Source organism: Dipteris shenzhenensis, chromosome 3 (assembly GCF_047967505.1).
Source record: "Dipteris shenzhenensis isolate YYH24624 ecotype China chromosome 3, Dip_SZ_1.0, whole genome shotgun sequence".
In the NCBI taxonomy this organism is placed as follows: domain Eukaryota; kingdom Viridiplantae; phylum Streptophyta; class Polypodiopsida; order Gleicheniales; family Dipteridaceae; genus Dipteris; species Dipteris shenzhenensis.
The window spans coordinates 10,430,625-10,454,843 of NC_141598.1; the positions used below are offsets into that span (position 1 = coordinate 10,430,625).

The 24,219-nt window shown below is 44.0% G+C and overlaps 1 protein-coding gene across 2 annotated transcripts in view; it reads left to right on the top strand.

The window, feature by feature from the left end:
• Positions 1-4,489: 4,489 nt before the first annotated feature.
• The window catches only part of GALK (Mevalonate/galactokinase family protein), a 30,681-nt gene continuing 10,951 nt past the window's right edge, over positions 4,490-24,219 (top strand). The window contains exons 1-6 of one of the 2 annotated variants that reach the window (XM_087373093.1): positions 4,490-5,176; positions 5,528-5,715; positions 7,093-7,139; positions 7,582-7,676; positions 11,985-12,076; positions 12,189-12,257. In XM_087373093.1, coding sequence (XP_087229219.1) covers positions 5,017-5,176; positions 5,528-5,715; positions 7,093-7,139; positions 7,582-7,676; positions 11,985-12,076; positions 12,189-12,257 — 651 coding nt within the window. In that variant the 5' untranslated portion in view covers positions 4,490-5,016. The remainder of the gene's footprint in view (positions 5,177-5,527; positions 5,716-7,092; positions 7,140-7,581; positions 7,677-11,984; positions 12,077-12,188; positions 12,258-24,219) is intronic. The other variant, XM_087373094.1, reaches the window with a different exon arrangement.

Here is a 24,219-nt window from a genome sequence, read left to right on the forward strand (position 1 = left end):
GAGTCACTATCACATGTGGACTTAGAATGAGTGTTGGCTTTATTGACTATATGTGTTTTACTCTCTTTTTTGGCAATTTTATTGCAGTTTGCAAGGTAAACTAGTAGCCATGTGGGCTATACAGGTTATGGGTCAATCATTAGCTATCATTTTGAAAATTTATTCTGGTGGAGTTTTAGGAGATGTGTCCAAACTGCATTAACAAAGAAAGAGATCTTGGAGGCACTATCACATGCAGGCTTACAATGAGTGTTGGCATGTTTTATTCTTCTTTTTTTAGGCAATTTTATTTCAGTTTGCAATGTATCAAGTAGCCATGCGGGTTATGGGAGTTAGGGGACCTTCATTTTGACTATATATTTTGGATGGAGTTTTAGGAGATGTGTCCAACTTATAAGAACTAGTTGATGTGCTACAGGATTACTTTGCAATTGCGTATTTTTTAGATTGTGTGTTGTGCAAAATTGTGAGTATATTTGTTTTGAGATACTTCAGCATGTCATTCCTAGTTTCATGGTTCCCATTGTCTTACTTTGTGCTTGATGTTTGGTATTGGGTGTTGGGCCAAATATATTTAACCCTTTCTTTGAGAAAGGGTGGTATGGGTGGATGCCTGCATGATCCAAGACATGGGCAATGGAGGGATTTCTATTGTGAATATATGGTGCAAGTGCTTGTTTATGTACATGTCAAGCTCATAGCTCGAGGCTTTAAGCTCGGAGCTTGAGTGTTTAGGCTCGAAAACGAAAAATGGCAATCCCCATTTCTAGCTACCAATCATTTATCCCCCTCTTGCTTTGCATAAATGTCATATTGCAATCATATTCTTTTTCTTCCTTTCTTGTTCATTTCTCTTCATGTTTCTCCAAATTTCAGTCAAAACAATTCACTAGATTAAGGACATGAAATGTTCTAGTAAAGACATCAAATGTTCTAGTAAAGACAATAATTCATTTGAAATATCATAGGATTACCATGTTGGTAAATAGATTATAAGTGCATACACACTTGTAAGTAGGTACCTCTTTGTACTTAGAACTTATGGAAATATGAATAATAAATTATAAGAGATGATCACAATAGACATAAAAGATGATCACAATAGACTTTTAATTGTTACCCAAAAATGAATTATTATTTGTACATAAGTTTCTAAATTCATGAATCTATAATTTAGGTTAATTTGCTCTAGCTCAATCATGGTGAAATATTTGTAATCATCTTATAATCTCTATCTTACTCCATACATAATCACGAGGTATATTTGTTTGTGTACCAATATCCTCTATATCCCATCATCTATATGTTATAGTTTCAACACTTATTCTATGCAACTTAATGAAAGCAGTTAAATAAATAGAAAGAACAAGGATAGAATATGTATCTAGGAATTCATCCTTCATTGATTGGTCACCATGCTTGTATGCTTCATTGTGTTTACTAAGTTGACAAGAGGAATTGCCCATCATTATCAAAACAATAACATGCATAAGCTGATTTGGGCAGGGAGATTGAGTGTTACATAATGTATATGAGAAGCTCCAAATGAGAATGCAAGAGATATGGGTCTCATGTACACTCCACCTCGTCAACCAATGAATTCAAATATTGAATCTCCCTGTCGTCACTCTTAAGAAACCCAATCAATGTTGCCAGCCTAGCAATTGCTTACAAGAGGAGATCGAGAAATGGCTTTGGCAGCTAGGGCTACAAGACACTCAAGCATATTTTGGAGGCTATGCACCTCAAAGATATCTTGTTTTTCTCTTCCTTGAATAAAATATTAAAAACATTTCATTCCATTGAGTCTCATGAAGATTCAAAACACTTCCATTATTCACCATGAAGCAACGTAGTGATTGCTATCACAGTTCAAGATGCTACATGCTATTCGTCAAAAGATCCTAGAAGTCTAAACTTACACATTTATTGCAAAAAATCCTAGAGAGTGAGCCACATGTGCCAAATGGATGGACTTCTTATACACTCTTATAAATGGAAAAGGACTCGAGGCTGAAGCTTGACATAGAATGTTAAAAGAGCCGAGCTAATGCAATCATGAACACACTTGAGATGCAATATCCATTTCATAAATTAATACATAGGCACCAAAACATAGATCGTGCTTTCTTGTTCTTAGACACGAATCTTAATCACATAGAAGCAAAATTCTTTCAACTTCTATTTACCCAGAGAGAGAAGAAGAGTTGGAAACAAGTGAAGGATAAAGACAGTAGGGGACGTGCTCAACCAATTACTTTGTATATGCATGCACATATACAAATTCATCGATGATGTGCATGCTGTAGATGTTTGCTATACAAATAAGCCATCGTGACTTAAAAGGGCGGTATCACATACCTTTTTCATCCCCTTTTCTTCAAAACATGATATCTTGGTTCTCGGGCCAAAAATGCCCATGACAATTGATCTTTAATTGTACATAAAAGTTGGAAGCTTTGTGATTAAACAATAATGCAAAATGGATTGATGGTATCGTTTCAATTCAAGATGTATACTTATAATAGCATCCAATCTCCATCCAATGGACTTTAAGAAAGCCTTGTACTATATAAATGTGGTATTATGGATAAAATCCTTGTAAGAAGTGAGAGGGACTTAGGTTGCCATTGTTTTGTGAATCACATGGCTTGTAAGAAAAGCGATAAAGTTGTCGACGTTCACTCAAAGTATCGATGCTTATAGAATATACATTCGTTGATAAACAATTGACATTGATGATACTTACAATCACTTGCAAGCGGAAAGGATGAGGGAAAGGTGGGAGCGAAACGACACTTGGAACTACCATGTGAGAGAGCTAAGTAGAATGTACTCATTGGGATGCAATGGAGAATCTAAATGCATACAAACAAGAAGCACTTGGGAACCTAATAAAAACATGAAAGTGAGATTTAAATTACGTAAGACACTATGTCATGTAATGAACAACAAGGAATTGAGGCACATGCTTGAGATACTAGGGTGGCAATAATATATCTTTGTTGTTGGAGGGAAGTTGCTAAAAGTCTTGTCTAATTATTCACTTTGTAAGAACTATATTCACACACACAAAAACTCGCATACCCCTGCCCAAACTTTATTCATTTATTCCATTGGATTGTTGAACTTTTGCATATTCATTTATTCCATTGAATTGTTGAACTTTTGCATGAAAATGACCAGCTACCAGAACTAGGTCTACTCTTCCAAGCTAGTGTTTTCTTATCTTCTCTTTTAGAAATTGCTTAATACACATGGGAAATTTTTAAACGAGTTGACTACTTAAAACTTAGGATCTTCTACAGTAAGCTTGTTTATTTAATGGGTTCAAAGTTTTGAGGCTTCAACCTTAAGGCTTTCATCTTACTCGGGATCCCCTGTCATGCTCTCAAGAGACTTTTGAGGGGTCTAGATCCATGGAATGTGGTTGATCAAGCCCATTGGGTGAGGTTTTTGTCTTGCCCTCACCGAGGAGGGGAAGGGCTTAGTGATGATTTTCTCCTCAAAGGGATTAATGCATTTCGCATGACTTTAGCGTATCTCTCTCTCTCTCCCTCTCCCCCCCCCCCCCCCCCCCTTTCCCCCCTTCCCCTTGTCCCCCTAGTCCCTACCTCCACGCCTACATCTTTTGTGATGTATCTTCAAAAATTTCTCCACCAACCTTTTGGGTAGGCCTTATGAATGACCAAAGTCACTCATTTCTTTCCCTTGTTAATGAATATATATATATATATATATATATAACACGCACACATCCCTTTTTTTCATACCCCTCACACACAGGGACCAATTGCATGTGGCCTACACTGAGAGGGACTCGAGAGTAGGTGATTTTCCCGAGGAGGGAATCGAATGTGGACAGCCAGCTTAGGTGAGCTAGTGCCCGAACTGAGGGAGGTAGTGTGCTCCTATATATATGTCAACGGTCGCGGTCGATGGAAGAGAGATCTCCATCGTCTAATCATAGACCCCTCTCAATCAACATAAGGGTAAAAACGCAATCAGAGCATGGTAAAATCAACTTAAACACAATTATAAAAGGACACATCATCCATTCCCAAAGCAGATAACGACTCGGGACTAAATTACACTTCAACAAGTGGCAAGCATGACACAAGCATCACAATCACGCCAAGTTCACGAGCCTTGGGCCACCATCCCTCGCCACGTGTCCACATCTGCTTGCTCAGCCTCTGCCCGTCTAGTTGTCCCGCTCACTGTCTGGCTACTCCTGCTCTGCTCCGATTTGACCATCGCCTCTACGTGATTGACATGTCGTGCCGCCCGTTAGGTAATCACCTTTAATCACTCTGCTGCCATCATAAAAACTCCTCCCACCGGTACTCGACAGCTGGGAAAAGGCCTTAGTCGCCCTTTCTTGGTCGGGAAGCTGCCAGGAAAGGTGACTCGCGGCCTACCGGCGGCTCATGGCCTTCTCGGGAAAGGGCTCCTAGGGGCCATTCCCTCCAACCATTACTATTAGAACGCAAGGAAGTTGCAATGTTTTTTTTCATAGTGAAGTGTGCATGGAAGCTTTGGAAAGGTAAAGCGTATGCAGAATTCTCGAGGAATCGTTGCCTGCCTGACAAACTCTCGGGAACACCTGTGCAAAGTGCTCACAATAACAACGAGAATCACAACTCTGTGCTTTGTTTTCTCGGCTTTCTCTCGATCAACGCGAGAGAACCCAACTCAGAGAGGTGCTCGCAAATAGCGACATAGAAAGGCAGAGAGAGAGAGAGAGAGAGAGAGAGAGAGAGAGAGAGAGAGGGGGGGGGGGGGGGCAGGGCTGCTTGCTAGCCAAAACCCCAGAGAGCGAGAGAGAGGGTTGCTCGCTGGCAAAAGCTCTCGAGCTCTCGAGCTTGAGCTCGAGAGAGAGAGAGAGAGGAGGGGCTGCTTCCTATTGAAGGGGAGTGTGTGAGAGAGAGGAACTGGAGTGTGTGAGAGAGAGGTACTGCCTTCTGCAAAGATTAGCTCGCCATCACCTTGCAGTCTGTCATCCAGCCTTTCGCCATGGCTGACGCTGAAGATGTTGTGCCCATCTACTCATCGTTGGAGCCCGTGTATGGAGAAGGTCCGCAATTGGAAGAGGCACAGTTCAGATATGATCAATTGAAGTCCAAATTCGTTGAGCTTTATGGGGAACAGCCTCAGCTGTACGCCCGTGCTCCAGGTCCCAACCCGTTTCTACCTTACTTCCCTCTCCTCTCCCTTCTCGATTGAAATCAATCTTGCAGTGTTAAGCTTCCCGAGCATAAAAGGTTAAGCATTTTACAATCCCCTCTTTTACGTAATCGAAATGAGGGCAATGCAGCATGTCAACTACTCGTTACTGTTTTTTCGGCACATTCCCGTTGATTCTGAGAGGTGAGTGAGGGAAACATGGCGTAGATGCCGTCTGTGGGTGGGGGTAATGGCGACAGGAAGCGCGGCGGGAATTTTTTATTTTGAAGCATTAGCAATCATCTTACTTTAACCCTGAAAACAGACAAAATCTTTGCTGATTCTTGGCGTGAATGAGCAGGTCGGGTGAATCTCATCGGTGAGCACATTGATTATGAGGGCTATTCTGTTTTGCCCATGGCTATCCGGCAAGATACTATCGTGGCAATTCGTAAAAGAGAACCCTCGGAAGGACCTCCAGAATTACACATTGCAAACACCCTACCAGAAAAATACGAATCCCTATCCTTCTTAGCAGATCCTTCTCAGGTCATTACAATTGATTCTTTTCTCGTGGGCAAATTTGAAAGTTTGTTCTCTTTAACTCTTGTTGGATATTTTCAATCCTAGTCTGTGAATCCTACATGGAGCCTTCTCATGTCTATGATTGCGATTCGATTTTGTAATTGCACAAACTTTTTGTGATTCTTTTCCATCATTATGCAGTACATTATGGTCTTTCCTAATTTTTGTAGTGCGTCACAAAGCATCGCTGCTTCACCATAAAATATGAGCCATGCTCTCCTAGATTCAGTGGCGCAGCTTCAGGACCACCTTCACATAGGGTCTTGGATACAGAAGAACTATATAAGGATCTATTTATCTGCCCTGATGAATCTGACATGTATCACCTAGGTTCATGTTGCTTGGATCCTCTAATCTGCAGGGATTTCTTTCTGTTCAATCCTGTATGCATACAGTGAAGCTGCTCCTTCCCTTCCTATTTTATTCATGCAACCTAATATTTTGGGTGTGATGCATGTAGTCCATGCCACGAATGGCGGACTGAGTCGAGTTGAATGTATGGATGACCCAGGCGTTTTCTCAGCATTCGTTACTCTTAAACTTAGAAAATCCACCCCACGTTGCTCTTTTAGTTGCTGCTCTTCCAACACATTTTATCAGCTTCAGCTTGTAATAAATAGCCTTTTCTTTATTTATAATTCTCAACTGCCAACATGTACTTCTAGCACCTGTATATTTATCTTGAAAATGCTGATGCCAAATAGTAAATCTATCTTTCCAAAAGACTAGACTCGATTGAAATGACTGCTCAACACAAAACTGATAAATTTTCTGAGGTCTTTTTGTGAGATGAATGTAATCTATACGCCAAATTCATTTATGGAGCTGTTCGCCCTCCCCAATGACATTTTATAGTCAGAAGATTATGCCTCTCAGTCTTAACTTGTCTTTTTGATTTTCTGTGCTCTAAAGGTTTTGCGTACAAGTCAGTGCATAGTTTCATTATGAGATCTCTCTTAGAATAAGGTATATGTTTTCCCACCATTGGGGCTGATGACATCGCTGGGGATGTCATAGTAGCTAGTCCCTGCTATGCGTGATAGAGTTTACAAGTTTCAGTCTTCTGATTATCACAAAATTGAAACTTCGCTATTTGTTGTGTCTTCAAAGGATGAGTCCGGGCATATGCCTGGATTCATCTAGATATATATAAGGCATATGCAAAGGTATCTTTGCTTAACTCATACTCATAATATTTCCAAGATCCCAAACTTTGAGAGTTGATTCAAGCATCTTATCCCAGCTACTTTATCTTATTTTCAGCAAACATGATCATTTTCTCAGGAGAAGTCACAAATCCATTTGAAGCTTGTTTGATAGCTGATTTGTTTTTTATTGCAGGACATCAATGTGAAGCAAATTGTTTGGGCACATTACTTTCTTTGTGGGTATGTGTCAAGGCCATTGTACAAGTATAATCAGATTACTTGCAATTTTGTGGCAAGGAAAATGGTTTTAAAATGATTTACAGCTTAATCAGCGCTTTTGTTATGAAGACGTGCCGGAAAGGTAACATGGAATAAAAGCACATCAGATTTATTAAACGTTTGCTTGCTGGATGACATCAAAAGTAATGGGGTTTTAGCTTCTTCAGTGAGCACAACTCAAAAAGCTCTTGTTTACTACAGTGAGTGAAGGAGAGAGACATAGGAGAAGCATGGTTAGCCTTGCCAATAGTAGTAAGACGGGGATGGAATATCCTCCATCCAACCCTAATAGTGACTGTACATAGAGAGGTGAATTTTGTATGGATGTGGCTGAAATGCTCTCCGGCTTAGGTATGCTTGCATCAGCTGCTGAGGTTGTCTAAATAGCGGCTATTTTGTACAGATACAAAGGGCTTCATGAGTACATGTTACAAAAAGGATTGGAAGCTGGACCTCCTATTGGGTTTGATGTACTAATTGATGGCACTGTTCCCACAGGTCTCTCTCTCTCTCTCTCTCTGTGTCCCACTCTCCTCTCCTCCCCCTCTTATTTCTCTCCTTTCTTCTGTGTGTTTTTTTAACAAAAATAAATTTCAAAATTTGGAGGGCAAATGGTACTTCTTTGATTTTTCATTTTGCTGGCTGCCTACTTCCAAAGAATCTCTCTCTCTCTCTCTCTGATGCATGTATGTACACATGCTTCTTGGAGAAGGTGGGAGAGAATGAGAGGAGAGGAATGCACACACATGCTAACTGTACACTAGATTAACATGAAGAAGGAGATAAATATATACAACTTTACCCTCTTAGGATGAAGGTAGGGTTTTTCCCTACGCTCTTGACAGTACTCTCACGAACAGTGCAATGTAGATCTCTCTTAAATTGCAATGGATAAGCAGAGGGTGTATGTACAAAATACATTTTTTGGATTTTCTGGTGCATGTGAGAAGTTGGGAGAGAGGCGTCCACACACATAGCAACTGTACATATAATATCTGATAGGGCTGCAACTATATCTGACGGGGGTTCCACATAAAATCTGTCAATTCGTGCGTGGATAGGCATCTGCAACCTCCTGTTCGACCATGAAAACAAGAGTGACTGTGGCTGAGTGTGGAAAGCATCATCATGCCATGCATCTCTGCCACTGTACTGAAAAGGGATGGCATCCCAGGCTGCTCTCTCTAGGGAATGGATGCCACCTTCCCTACCTCTTGTTTTGTGTGTGAGCATTTCAACCATGTTGAAATCACCCCTAATGATCCAAGACTCTGCAATGCATGACCAAGAAAGCAGCTCCTTCCATAGAAGGACACGGTCCCCTCTTGAATTAGGGGCATAGAGATTTAAGAAACCAACCTTATGCCCACCAATCAAAAGAATAATCCACTGAGCTCTAGAGGGAACTATAATCCCATGTCCAATCACCAAGGGTAGCACTGAAGGAGAAACAAAAACGCAAGTACCTCCCCTGGTGCCCAAGGCGGGTGACCAAAAAGTATGCCCTGAGAGAAGCTTACCCGACTTGGCACAATCCGTGACATCGAGTTTGTGTTCTTGAATCATGAGAATATTAATGGGGCCTCCAGTAACACCTGGATGAAGTTAGTTACGAATCAGTTGCCTACGGCGGCGGTGAGGTAGACCTCCAAGGCCATGAACGTTCGAACTGACAATCCTCATCAGCGAGTGGTGGCGGCCGGATGAAAACCCCTACCCGACCTAGTAGTGGAGATATCCCTCTCCTGGGAAAAATTCCTCCTATCAAGAGCAGGGAAGTCAACTGGGGAAAGCACTCTCACAGCTACAAAAGGGAAAGCTTTATCCACGGTGATTTGAACAAGGTGCTCCCCAAGGGTAGAGGGTACAAACTCCTCCTCTAACTTAAACTCTGCCATGTCTGCCAGAACTGCAAAATAATTCATGAATGATGCTCTTGGTGCAGGTGTGCAGAGGATCCCCTTACCTCTGTCAAGATAATAACCTTGCCTTTGTTAAGAGGTAGGAGCAAGAGAGAAAGGGGGCTGCTGCTGCTGATGGAGCTTGGCCAAAAAAGTAGCATTAGCCTGGAGTAAGGCACGGGTTTCAGCAACGGCTTGCTCCATAGGAGAAAGTTCCTTCACATGAACATCTGAAGGGACTGGAGCAACCTCATCAGTACAAGGAACTTGGACAAGAATATCTCCTTCTTGTAAGGGAGGGTCTGTGGCACCATCAGTAGCCTCTTGAGGTGGTACTGGCTCAACAACTTTGATTGGCACCCAACGGAGGACGATTGGAACAGGACGTGCTGAAGGTCCTGTTCGCACTGTAAACGAAGGTCCAGGACGAGAGGCTGTAGCCGACGGTCTTGGGCGAGAGGTGAAAGGTCCAGCAGCGCGAGAAGTGGTAGGATGTGCGGTAGATCGTGAAGTAGGTCCAGTCGAGGTGGTGCTACGAGGTGCTACACCTGTGGACCTTTTAGGCCTTTTCTTTTTTCTCTTCCTTGGGCAATCTCTGGCAAAGTGCCTAGGGGTCCTGCAGATCCTACACTGATCCTGTCTCCCAGCGATCTCGACTCTTTGCATGAAGAATGAGCCATTTGGAAACTGGAGCATGAGGTGGTCATCCGTAATGTTAGGGTCAAAGACAATGACCCTAAGACGTGATACCCCTTCCGACCTGACTGCCTCTACTGCCGAAGAAGGCATCACAGGAAGGGGGGGATCTCGGTGACCATCCCGAAAGCGGCTCCAATGGAAGATAAGAGTCGATGTACACCTGAGGGAGGCCAGGGAATCCGAGGAAGAGTAAAAACATCCAGCCATCCTTTTCCACAAGGTCAAAACCCAACGAGAAAGGTGTCAAGAAAATCCTCCTGGAGCTCAATACTAAAGGATTGTCCCTGCTGCATCCGGGGAATAAAAAACAACCTAAAAGAAACCTTGACTAAGCAGACGAACATCTCTGAGGTGCCATGCGAGGTCTCCAGGTAAAGCGGCGAGCATCCAGTCCCTGGCTTGTAATTGGACGGGTAGGACCCATGGATGCGAGCAAAGAGCGATGTCGAGCTCTCCTGCTCTGTATCTTTTCTGAGCTGCTGTAACTCGTCTTTTGAGAATGTGATGGTTTTTGCGGCCGGTGGAAGCGAGCGAGGATTGGTTGAAGGCAGAGCCATCGTCAATCGGGGTGGGAAGGCCGACTTGAACACTGTTGAGCTCCGTCCGACTAAAGAAGCTGTTAGGATAGAGAAGAGGGTGAGGCTGAGAGAGAGGCTAGGAAACAAAGGGGGGGGGGAGCTGAAAGGAGAGGGGGTGAGGGAGGGCGGACTCACATTGGTTGGGCACAGTTGGACAGTGGACCAGCTAGCTTCTTCGGTAGGATCCCTGTGGAAGCAGAGGCGCGGTTGGGAGATATTTCTCTTATTCGTGGGCTGGCTCGCAGATGAGGGAGATAGATAGAGCCATTCTTGAGTCTTGGCAGGTAGGACTTTAGATTTGGTCAACCAGCTAGTGGGCTGGGCAGCTCTCTAGGACCAGGGGACCCTTGCGGATCATTTCTATTGCAGATTCCGTGTCTATTTCTTCAGAGTGGGGCTAGGCGGGCTCCTTCGGTCATTTGATGCAAGCGACCTAGGGATGGATGGGAGCTTGGACTCATTTCACTGGTAGATTGGGCAAGGAGCAGTCCATTGACCCCTCTTAATTTCGGATTAGGATGTACATCGTTAGTGCCTTTGACTTTGGAAGGGCTGTCCTTCATGAGGTTCAGTGGAATCCGGGTGAGTGGTTTTGGCCGTCTAGAGTAGGCCACTTAGAGCGCGTGAGGGAGGTGGCTGTCTTCTCTTATACGACACGTATAGGGCGATGCCTGCTGGCGGAGGTGTTGGCTTGGACTCCTTCGAGAGAGACCATTAGGCGGCATAGGTGGCTTAAGAGTTTAGAGTCAAATATTTTGGGCATGGTTGTGGTCCAATAAGAGACCACAGAATCTGACGGAGGTCTTCCTATCGGCCCATGGATGGAGTAGATGCGCATGGCCGGTGTCTTGGCTGTGTGAGCAAAGTTCTTGAGTCGGTTCCTTACTGCTTTTGGAGATGTCCCAGTGCTACAGAGGGTTTGGTTGGGATCTCTGCGATTGTGGCTTGGCTACAGGATACCATAGGGATTTTACATGGGCCATGGAAGCCTGGTTGACAGAGGGAGGGCATGCTTTCTTCATCGAGAGCACATCCAATTGATCTACATGAGGTGATCCCTCCGACTCAGCATCACGGCGACAGTGGCCAGCATCACTATGCATTGCAGCCTGGTGAGCATCGTGCTCCACCCTTGGCCACTCTGGTCACCATCTAGCAGGATATCATCTACACCCTGCGGTCCACTTGGGAGCCTGGGACGGTTGTCTCTAGAGCAAAGGCCGAACATTTCTAGGCTTGGCTTTCGGGCATATTCTTAACTTTCATGCGGCGAGGAATTTGTTGGTTGTACAGCCTTTCCCCTTGGTTGTCCCCTAGGCAGTGAGCTGGATTCTTTGAAACAGGCTCTTTTCCCTTTCAGCCAGATTTTGGTCTTGTTTCCCATAATCAGTGCTTGAGGGGTAGCTGAGTTGTATGGTGGTTTTTTCACCCATTAATAGAAGTTCTTTTCTTTGGGAAAAAAAAGTGTGTGTATTTAAATCTTTCGCATTGTAATTTATTGTGCACATCAGGAGCATAACATGTTTGTTTTTGGCTATGCTAAATATGTGACATGCATGTCACATGCATATGTGTCATAGATCTCTAGATTTCAAATTCATGCCCTTGAAGGTAACTCAATTTGATAGGCTATTCAGGTTCTGGATTGTCTAGCTCAGCAGCGCTTGTGTGCTCATCAACGATAGCAATAATGGCTACATTGGGCCTGAATTTCCCAAAGGTACATACTTTAGTAAAATCGTTTTTGTAAATGCATTCGAAATCTTAGGATTTGTGTTATGAGTATATAAAATGGATATTGACTCTTCCAGTTTGATGGTTCCTGACGACAGAAAGAAGTAGCTGAATTTACTTGTTCGTGTGAGCGCCACATAGGCACTCAATCAGGTGGCATGGACCAGGTGCCACTTTGCTAATGTGCATACAATCTTGGTTTATGCCTGTGAATCATGTGCGCTATATTGCTAATTGAAAAGAAGTTCAACCTTAAGTTACTCTATTCTGACTTTGTTATACCGATGTAAGGCAACTAAGACATGCTTGTTCACCCATGTTAGGGCTGTTTTTAGCTAGCCTGTCTGTCCATCTTCTTTGGGATCGCAACAGTCACCTTCATCTGCTCTTCTTTCCCCTCCTTCTTTCCTTCTCTCCTGCTGTTTCCGTCTTCCAAGAGGGGGAACCCAGGGGGCAGATTTCTCTTTCACTGGTCTTTTGAGAGGAGCAGCAATGGCAATGGACTTTACCTTGTTGGTAGGAGACAGAGCCAGCCATCATGATAATGCGGGCTCTGACTAGCTCCTTGACATTGGCTGGTGCACAGGAAGCTTCTGTTGTGAGGAAACCTCTCTGTTATTCCTGGGCATTGGCATGGACATGCATATGTCCAGCAACCAAGCTAAGTTGAAGGCTGTCTAGTCTTATGTGTGGGGGGTCACTTGTTTGGTTAAGCACCAGTACATGGCAGTGTTGCTGTCCAGGAGTGTGGTGGCTCATTGAAGACAACGTCAATTTTTGAGTTGGTGTGTGCTTGGCCTATGGCTCCACCGGTTTTTGGGAAAGAGAGTCATTGTTTACAATTTCAAAATCCAGTGGCCCTCCTCTCCTTCGAGCTACGTGCTCGTCTTTTCTCTGGTTTCCCTCTCCTCTCCCTTCTCGCAAGTTTTTGTAGTCTCAGCTTTACTAAGAGTGAATTTTAGTTTAGCCAGTTTCAATGGCACGGTTTTGCCTCCAAGCCTGAGTCGATTGTCCACTTCAGCTGCACCTGGCTGGGAGCTCCCTATCAGCCTCTTGCTGTTCCTTGGGTGCCTTTCTTCTTGAATGGTCCTGTGGGGTTACTTTCATGGGAGGGCCCACTTGGAGACTGATAGTGATGCGTGCCCATGAGTTGGAGGTGCAGTTGTTGGCCGAAGGGATTTTGTTCTGTTATATATTGACACAAGTACACCATTGAAAAAAAAGAAGCATTGATAGGTTAGTGTGGTGGAATCAATCATTGAAGGGACCCTTGAATTTGGAACTTCTTCTGGTTCAATGCTTTTCCTTTTGCTAGGATATAGGTTGTATTCAGTCCTTGTTATGAGCTCTCCCTTTGGTTTGCAAATGAAGATTTCAGCATGCTCTTGGGTCCTTCTTTTCAACATGTTCTCTGGTCCTTTTATTTAAGAAAGTTAAGCCCAGTTTTCGTAATAGGAACTGTTCAACTACAATGGCTCAACATACCTCTCACTGACTGTCTTCCTCACGAAAGAGGATCCTGACTGCTGATCATCATCGTCTTCTAGTGAAGCGCACTGACAGGCACAAAGTGACCAACGCTCTAAGGAATTCCCCATCAAGGTACCTAGCCATGCTAGGCAGACTTAGGCATCGCAACCTAGTGCTACTTGCAACATTGTTTAAATCGACTCACACTTTGCTCGTGTCTCAACATTGCTTGATGATCTACTTGATTATTAGAGTACTTGTTTCTACAACAGCATTTGATGTCGCATCTTGATGATAATCGGAGACATGAACAGACATGACAAAAGTAGCAAGACAAAAGCATAATACGACATGATTCACCACAAGTAGAAAATTGAGCCCATGTGGATTGTAAACTATATCTGGCCTAGAGGCCCTCCTTGACCTTGCTCGTCAATTTAGCACCCTTAGCAACGTAATGAACTATGGGTGTGTGAGCCAGTCAGCTTCATCCAAGAACATTGGTGGACGATTTGTCATCCCGCAAGAAGCAACAAGCCAACCTTTTGCGCCAATGAGGCTAGGGGTGTGTAGAGGGGAAAGGTGGACCATAGTCATTTCTGTGGAGGAGTTGTGAGGGGGGGCACATGGAGAGCAAAGCGATAAGGTAATGGTGAAGGTAAGGTTTGTCGCCATACCTATATGATACAAGGGCTTCCTTTGCAGAGGAGCCATAGCTCCGTGCAACGCGTGTAACTTTCCACCTAAATCTTCTTAAATAAGCAAAAACATATCGAGCGTCACTGAGGTTAGAACTGAGCATGGGCATGGGATGGGTACGGGCAGCACTCTATCTTCACGTTTGCCAAAAAGTGTCCCACCATCCCACTGTGGACTACACCCACTCATTGATGCATATGCTTTATCAGTTCCTTTGGAGGATCTCTTCGGACCTATTAGAATGCATCCTTGATCTTTGGTCCTCGACCATGTAGCTCCTACTCCTCCAAGTCCATGCAGCACTAACCGCCCTATGGCACTATAAGCCCCAATCACGGACATTTGAGCACTAACCATGCAGCATGAACTGCCTATGGCACTCTAAATCCTAATTACAAACGTGTGAGCTTCGTGGTGCAGTTCAGGTACCATCAATAGGTTCACCCATGAAGTCACCGTCTTGTTGACTCCGCAAATGTCATGGTATGATCTATTTGATAGATGATGATTCAACTATCCCCTTAAGAATTTGAGAATAGCTTGGATCTTGCAAAGCCCTTGCCTGAGAGGTCTGTTCCAAGTTGATCTCATACCGGCACCATCGTGTAGCCTGGTCCATGAAACCTTACGCAGTAGATCCCTGTGGCTGGCCCACATATCCCGATTGGAATCAACCTTCAAGGTAATCTTGCAATGGGTGCTGAAAGCATCTACAATGAGGAAACCCGCTCTATATGGAAGGTTTTCATCCTCCATTCTCAATCAACTAAGATATCTTGTACAAACGGCCACCCCAAAGCAATCTATTGAAGGCTCCAATAAAAAAAATCGAGAAAACCTACCTTGGAAACTCAGTTTGATGTTGCTTGCCATTGTTGGCAGCAAGCCTTCCAAAGTACTATCCTCTTCAGTGCCTCTATGTATCTATGTAGCCATGCTCTCGCTGGTGAACTCTAGGTGATCAAGCTTTATCTTTGAATGAGCACCTCCATCTTTGCTGATGGTACTGGCCTTGTACTCATATTTCAAGACTTAGCAACATCTGCGATCCTTCACCACAAAGTCAAGATCTATGCACTGCTCGTCCATGTTTGCCATCGGTCTGCAAACTTTATCTTGGTGAGACTTGGAATCACCACTAAGAAAGTTCCTCTGCTACCGCATTGGCAAGATTTTGTCGTCTTTGATTGGTCCTTCTTGGCTTGGTTAGCCTTCTTCTTCTCGCAATCTTGAGTAAAATTTCCAAGCTTGTCTTTTCTTCTTGCTTTCCTTGTTTGAAGAATTCCCATCATCTTTTGACGAATCCTTGGCATCCTTCTTTTTCAGGGGCTTAATTTTGCCAAGCTTACCTTCTATCACCAACGTTTCGGACTGTTGAGTTTAATGGCATGGCAGGGTGTAGATGACTAGAAAATTATGATCCGTTGTTGCACTGACTACTAGCCAATCAAACACACATGGACGTGGAAGCTCCTTGCCTCTCGGCAAGGACTGGATTGCAGTTTGGAGAAGGTCTTGGTCATAAATCTGTTGGGCTTTGACTAACAAGCTTGGCTCTGAAAGTTACTGGTATCCCTGTTCGATGAACGGGCTCTTATACCATGTCAGAGAATATAAGATCATGCGATCCTGTGCCACACAAGGTCAAAATAATAAAGAGAGCTTGCTTTCTTACAGCAGAAAACTTCCCCGAGATTGAACAACTTAACTTGAAACACAATTTATTCCATGCATCTACATCGACACAAGCTGATGAAGTGCACAGCATGTGGTAAAGCCAAAAGACAATGTATATAGGATGGTCCAAAAAAAGGAGAAGCTTTGTACAAAGATAGGACAAACCCTCTACACCACCATCAAGTAGTGTCGTGCTGTCTTGATGTGGGGATGCTGGATACACGTGTATGCTGTCCTTCTACACCTCCTGGCACCTTCAAAATTGTAGGCTAGGGCAAGCAATGGAAACTCAAGAAATGAGGGAATGAAGACAAAAACGAGCTGCTGTATGAATTGCTGCAAAGCTGAGTGAAAGTACAAGAGAGCCAATAAAACAAAACCCTAGGTCAAAGTGCCCTAACTGGACTAAGAGTCCTAAGTGGTACATGTACTAACCGTAACTAGGCCTACAAGGCACATACCAAGGAATGAGTGGCACCTATGGATAGCTCATAGAATGGCGTACAAAGCTCCCTTCATGGTGTGGGCTGAAGTATCCTGGACACATCTCAGAATACTTGAATATCTAATGTCATGGTTGCACATGTTCATCTTGTAGGGTTATAGCAACCTATGACTGTACAGAGTACAACAGATCAGGTCACAAAAGGTACTAAGTTTGAAGCTTGCCGAAAAGCTTCAAACTTAGGTCGAGGAAGAGCCTTCGTAAAAAGACCTACCAAGTTGTCTTCAGTGGGAACATAAGACAACTGAATATCACCCGCTGATAATCTCTCTCTGACATAGTGATAGTGAACCTCAATATGCTTTGTGCAGGCATGGAGTCTGCTTCTTGCCGAGCCAAGAGATACATGAAGTACCAAGCATGAAACAGTTGCCACTATGTGACATACGGGTTTCCGAACAGCCAGCCCAATCACTATCAGTGAATCTATGCATAACAAGTGAAGAATCAGCATCATAAAGGAGGCCCAAATGTTGAGTGCCTTTGAGATACCTGAAGACACACTTCACGGCCTACCAATGGTGCATAGAGGGGCTGTGCATATATTTGCTCAATTGTGAGACAACATACTGAAGATCGGGTCTAGTATGGCATAAATAAATCAAACAACCAACTGCTTGCTGATAGAGGGTGACATCACATGCACCACTGCCATCCGCATATGAAAGTGAAAATGAGGCTCTAATGGTGTGGATACTAGCTTGCAATCCTCAAACTGAAAATGCTGCAAAAGCTGTCAATATACTTGGATTGTGACATCAAAATACCCCCTTCAGTGCTAGCAAATTGAATGCCCATGTAATAATGCAAAAGACCAAGATCAGACATAGCAAAAGTCTTCTACAAGTCAAGCTTAAAAGCTGCAATTTGCTCAGCGTGTGTCCCAATCACAAGCATGTCATCCACATAGAGGACTAAATCAGCAAATCTGTCTCTCTTACGGATGTAAAGGGTAGCCTCAATAGGGCTGTTCTGAAAGCCAAGTGTAAGCAAATGAGCATGTATCCTGGAATACCAAGCCCGGGGTGCCTGCTTCAATCCATATAGGGCTTTCTTTAAGCGGTATACCTTACTTTCAGAACCTTCAACCTCAAAGCCAAGAGGTTGGGTAACATAGACCTCTTCCTGCAAATGCCCATGAAAAAAATCTGTCTTCATATCAAGCTGATGTACCTCCCAATGAAAATGGGCAGCAAAGGCAATAACAATCCTGATAGTAGTGATGCGGGAAGTGGGGGCAACAGTCTCCTCAAAGTCAATGCCTTGCTGCTGAGTATAGCCCTTAGCAACAAGACGGTCCACTGAACCATCAGCTTTGTATCGGTCCACTGAATTTTCAGCTTTCTGTTCATTCATATAAACCCATTTAGTTCCAATGGCATTCTTGCTAGGAGGCAAGTCACATAACTCCCAAGTGTTATTCTGATCGATAGAATCCAATTCAGCTTGCATAGCCTTCAACCAACATTCATTCCTGAAAGGCATCATCCTTATGGCATAATGGTTCTTCATTGCATGCTGTATCAACCAATGCACAAGCAACATGCTCTTTCCGGACAGCTGCTCTAGTGCTGATAGAGGAGTATCTTGTTTGCTGTCTTTTAATGTGTCAAGGAGCCAACGGGGGACCCTTTTGGCTCTTGCATTTCAGCTCTCTCCTGGTCAAGAGCCGTGTGCACAATATTCTGATCAAGCTGAGGCATATCAGGCTGTAAACGAGACATATCATGCTGCACATGTGGCTGCAAATGACCAATAGATGGAGGAGGAGCAACCTCAGATGTGACATCATCATGGGAGTCTGATGGAAATAAAGGCATCAAGCTGTCAAAGAGATCTGGAGCATCAACAATGGGCTGTTCTTGACAGTCCAGCAAAGGCATAGAGGAAGATTCATCAAACACAACATCCCTACTGACAAAAACCCGCCCGGGCCGGGTAGAGCTTGTAGCCCTTGCTCTGATGGTCTTCAAAATGCCTTTGTGGGACATCTGTTCAAATGTAATTTGCACACATAACGGCATCCAACAATAACCTGTTAGGCAAGTGCTTGCCTTTCAACATACATCTAGCCATCTCCATGACTAATCTATCCTCTCTCTCAGCCACAGGATTCTGCTAAGGGGTGTAAGGCACAAATGATGTATGCCACATGAGGCCAAAAAATTAGCAAATTCCTTTGATATATATTCAACCCCCCTGCCTGTATTAATGCGGGCAATTTTCAGCCCGCTTTCATTCTCTACCAAGGCAATAAAATGCCTGAAGCTTGCAAAAATGTCAATGGGACGTGGTGGTGATGGTGAAGTGTCTAAACTAACTACCACTGAATTTAGCCTAGGGTACCAAGCTAGGGGCCTTAGTTAATGCCCAAAACGTATCTATGATTTCATGTGCAATAAGTGCAACTCCTAGTGCTATTAGAGTGGTTTCAATTTCTAAGGTCATTGGTTTGGTTCAGTGGTCATTCTTTAAAAATTGACCCCCTAGAGATCCTAAAAACTAGGTTCATTGGTTCCCAAGCATTAGGGTCATGGTGTGCCATCTGACTCCCCTAGGGGCATTAAAATCCCACGCCTCATTTTGTACATGTGTCTGTGTGTGGCCTCTTTGCTTGCCCTATGGCACCTAATCTTTCCTTGCCCTGTGGCACCTAGGTGTCACTCGTGGAAGCCCTTGGAAGGCCTTGGTCCTTCCTTTCCCTTGCTGTTTTGAGTCTTCTTATGACACATCCCAGCACTCCTGAAACCTCTGACCTGCAAACAAACACACACAACGTGAGAAACTGAGCAGGCTGCTCACCACCCAACCATGACATCTACGGGATGTGATCCCGAATCAGGAGATGTCCCCTCCGAGCCACGAGCTGAGCTACTGGCATGAACTCCCAATCAGATCCAAACCAACCTGGTGTCCCATACCACCAGGTGGCGCTGTGAAGCCTGGGATCTGCTATTGGGCCTTGGGCTACGCTAAGATGCAGGCACGCGTCCGTGACTCAATTCAGGATCAGACCTAGCACTTGGGAACGAAACTTGCTCCCATCGGCTCCCGGAGAATTGAACCCCTGGGCCCCTTTTATAGACTCGGGCCCCAAGCGCCAAAAATAGCGAAGATCTCTAACTGGTTTGTACCCTTGCCACTCAACCCGAGAATCAAGCTTGCCTAGCTCTAAGCCTCCCCAGGCTACCTGAGCTAGTCTTGTGTACCCAGTACACGTTAGATACCAATCCGTGCACATGACATACTTCCCCTCCTCTAAGAACTCACTCCTGAGTTCGCTAAAAAACCCGGAAATGTTCTTTGGAGGTTTTGTAATGTCTCCCATGTTGCATCCTCCTCAACACGATCCTTCCACTTGATCTTGTATTCCGTGATAGATCGATTACGAATCTTTTTGTCACGAAATTCAAGAATACATTCAGGTTCGTGTGGAATAAAAGTCAAATTGGTAACTTCTATTATCTCGAGGAGAAACAAGTTGATCATCCGCACCCAAGACTTCTTTCAGTCTACTGACATGAAAGACTGGATGTACTTTAACATCAGGAGGCAATTCTAGTCGATATGCAACTGGTCCAATTCTTTTAATGACCTTGAACGGACCACAGTATCTGGGGGATAATTTCGGAACCAAACCAGTACTTAGGCTCTTGGATTCCTTAGGAATTCGTAAATATACCATCGTTCCTTCAGAGAACTCTCTAGGTGAACGATGTCTATTAGCATAAAATCTGTCCCGATCTTTGGCACTTCTAATAGACTCCTTGGCAAACTGCAACATTTCCTGCATGTCTTGCAGGAAGTTCTTAGCAGCATCATTTTGAATCCCTTTTAACCCAACCATAAGTGGTGACTTAGGTTGAAACCCGTACATAAGCATAAAGGGACTGTAACCAGTACTAGAATGCTTTGCACTGTTGTAAGCAAATTCTATCATAGGGAGATAATCCTCCCATGAAGAATGTCTCTTAGATACATATGCCCGAAGCATGTCTTCAACCAACTGGTTAATCTTCTCTGTACTGCCATCGGATTGTGCATGATCTGAGGAACTCATACTTAGAGTAGTTTCTAACTTCTAAAAAACAAGTGTCCAAAAGTTACTTGTAAACTTTGAGTCCCTGTCACTGACTATGTCAGAGGGTAAACCATACAGCTTAAACAAGTGGTCCACAAACTCGTGAGCCAGCTGAACAGCTGAAATAGTTGTTCTAGTAGGTAAGAATCTAGCCATTTTTGTCAAACGGTCGACTATGACCCAAATGGAGTCATGACCCTTGCGCGTTCGAGGCAAACCAGTAATAAAATCCATGGAAATACTTTCCCATTTATTTCCTGGAATCTGTAATGGCTGTAATAGACCCGCGCTTCTAAGGCGTTCTGCCTTAGTAACCTGACAAACCCGGCAACCTACTACATAGTTTTCAATGAATGCACGCATCTTAGGCCAATAAAAGGTATGCTTCACAAGAGACAGAGTCCGATGTATACCCGGATGTCCAGCACTATGAGCATCATGACACTCCCAGAGAATCTTGGATCTAAGGTCGAGAACATCTGGCACACAAATCTTTTCATTCCGGAACAGCAAGCCGTTCCTAATCATCCACTGACCTCCCGCTGCCTGTACCGTAGGTGGCACAATCCCTGAGTCATGGTCAACCATGGAGCTCCCATCCTGGACTCTCTGCCAATAAGAACTGAAATGACTCAGTTGCGTAAAGCCCTCTCAAGGATTGAAATAGGTCTGAGGATATTTCCGTAAATGACATAGCATTTACAAACTTGACTCGACTTGAGGCATCCGCCACACTATTCAACGAACCCTTACGATAACGTATTTCAAAATCAAAGTCTTGCATTAATTTTGCCCATCTAGCTTTCCGTCCCCTCAATTCAGATTCATCACACACATACTTAATTGACTGATGATCAGTCAATACAAGGAACTTTGAACCATACAAGTAGTGTCTCCAAACCTTAAGGGCATACACTACAGCATAAAGTTCCTTTTCTAGTGTGGGCCAACGATATCGGGTGTCGTCTAGCTTCTTACTCTCGAAAGCTACAGGTCTGCCCTCTTGGAATAGAGCTGCCCCAATCGCAAAATCACTCGCATCGGCCTCTAAAACATAAGGCCGGGTAGGATCGGGTAATGCAAGAACGGGTGCTTCCTTGATAGAAAACTTCAAGGTTTCAAAAGCCTTGTTCATTGCATCTTTCCAAGAGATCGGCTGGGTAGACCTGCGTCCACGACCTTTCAATATGTTAGTCAGGGGTGCCGTGATATGTGAATAATCACGCATAGACTTCCGTAGAAATACCGTAAATCCTAGGAAAGAACGAAGTTGTTTCACAGTCTAAGGGATAGGCCATTCTAAAACCTTCTGGATACGATCCAAATCAATGCTAATACCTTCAAAAGAAATCTTGTGTCCTAAGTAAATGATCTCCTTCATAAAGAAGTCACATTTACTCATCTTGGCATAGAGCTTATGCTGTCTTAGAATAACTAAGACAATCCGGAGGTGTCCTATGTGATCCTTAAGCGTTCGGCTATATACCAAGATGTCATCTAAGAACACTACAACAAATTTGCCCAGAAAATCTCGGAACAAATCGTTCATCATTTGCTGGAAGGTGGCAGGAGCATTGGTCAAACCAAAAGGTAATACAAGAAATTCGTAGTGGCCATACCTAGTTCGGAATGCGGTTCTATCTATGTGTTTAGCATAGATACGGATTTGGTGATAACCCGTACGCAAATCAATCTTAGTGAAATACTTCGCTCTGGCCAAACGGTCTATCAGATCATCGGAACGAGGCAGAGGGTATCGATTCTTAATTGTCACTTTATTTAATCGTTTATAATCTATACACATTCTCCATGTAGAATCTTTCTTCTTCCTTAAGAGGACAGGTGCACCCCAAGGTGATTTACTTGGGCGAATATAGCCCATATTCAGGTAATCCTGTAGCTGTGTAGCTAACTCATCCTCCTCAAGCTGGCTCATCCTATAAGGTGGTACACTAATAGGTTGAGCCCCTGGGACTAAGTCTATGCGATGATCTACTGCCCGTTCTGGAGGTAAACCTTCCGGCAGTTGAGCAGGGAATACATCCTTAAAACTATCTAACAACATTCTCAATTCACGGTGTTCAAACACACTTAAATCATTCTTGTTATTTATAGAGACAACAAATGAAGAAAGCGGAATCACACTGATAGACATCATAATGAGAAGTGTTTAATATATTCCGAAGCTGCATTGCAGATACAATAGGTCCCTGAGAAGAGGGAATTTTATCACACTGAATACAAAATTGGGTGTCCTTATCCACAAAAGAAAGGGTATGCTCCGTGCATCCAATCCGAATATTGTGGGTTTTAAACCACTCTATTCCGATTAACAAGTCCACATGCTCCAAGTGCATAACATAGCACGTAAGAGCCCCTGTGTATTCTTGAATCCGGATAGGAAGCGCTTCAATCTTGCGATCCCAAAACTGCTTCACAGCTGGAAGCTGCACCTCATAGGTGTGATCGCTATGTATCGTGGACAGCTCCATCTTCTGCGCAAATTTGTAATTAACAAAGTTGTGAGTGCTGCCCGGGTCAAAGAGAATGTGAACCCTTTGGTCCCTAACTTCTCCATAAACTCGGAAGAGATCATGGGAACCAAACAACGAAGTATTGAAAGTGCAATTACAAGAAAGTGGGCAGGTAATGACATTTACAGAAATACCTGTCATCGAAACTTGGTTCGCTCCCTTGGCTTTGGTACCTGGACCCGCCTGGAGCTTCAGTCCGAGCGCTAACTTTTGATTCTTGCGCTTTGGACATTCATTCTTGGTGTGGCCCCGCTCCTCGCAGTAGAAGCAACGTCCTTCCTTCTTAAGCTTCAAGGTACGAAGGAAACGGGCTCGACCATTCTTTGCCTGAGTCAAGTGTTTCTTGGAGGCGTTGTCTATAGACTTCGTCTCCCCGGTACCAGTCGTAGACTGGAAGAACTTTCGTTTGTTCTTCCCACTCGTGTCGGAAACTGTAGTTGCCTTTGCACCGGCCATGGTATCATCATAAATACGCACGTAATTCATGGCCTCTTGCAACGTTGTACATTTGTTGTTCTTAATCTGCAACTTGTACGAATCTGGCAAACCATCCACAAAGAAACCTAACAAGGTCACTGGATCCATCTTTGTGGCCCTGGTGTGCAGATCTCGAAACCTTTGAAGATAAACTTCAAACGACAAGTTCAGCTTAGACATATCGAGGGCTTTAAGCTTGCCAACGATATCATAGTCGTCCTCCTTCTTCAGGAACTCCTTCCTGAAGACCCCTTCGAAATCTATCCATGTAACCGGCTTAGGTTGGAGTTCCTTCCACCATAACAAAGCCTTCCCTGACATGAAGCCGGCTGCAAGCTGTATTTTCTTCTCATCTGGGTACGGGTGGAACTGGAAGTGTACCTGCCACTTGTGTAACCAAGTGTCAACAACCTCCTTGGTTCGAGACTTCTGATCTTCGGGAAAAGGGTCTGGAGTTAGGCTGTACGGTAGCCTGTCGCAGGTTGTACCAAATCTAGATGGCGCAATCCAATAGATGTGCAAGGAGGTCTTCTTGCGCACACTAGCTGAGGCTATGGCTGAGCTTGGGTCCCTGCCAGACTATATAGGGGATGGTGCAGCTAATCTAGGAAGCCAGGCTTCCCAGAAAAGCTCACCCTCCCAAACTTGGAGGGTGGTGCTTTTTTGAAAAAAGCAACACCTCTAAC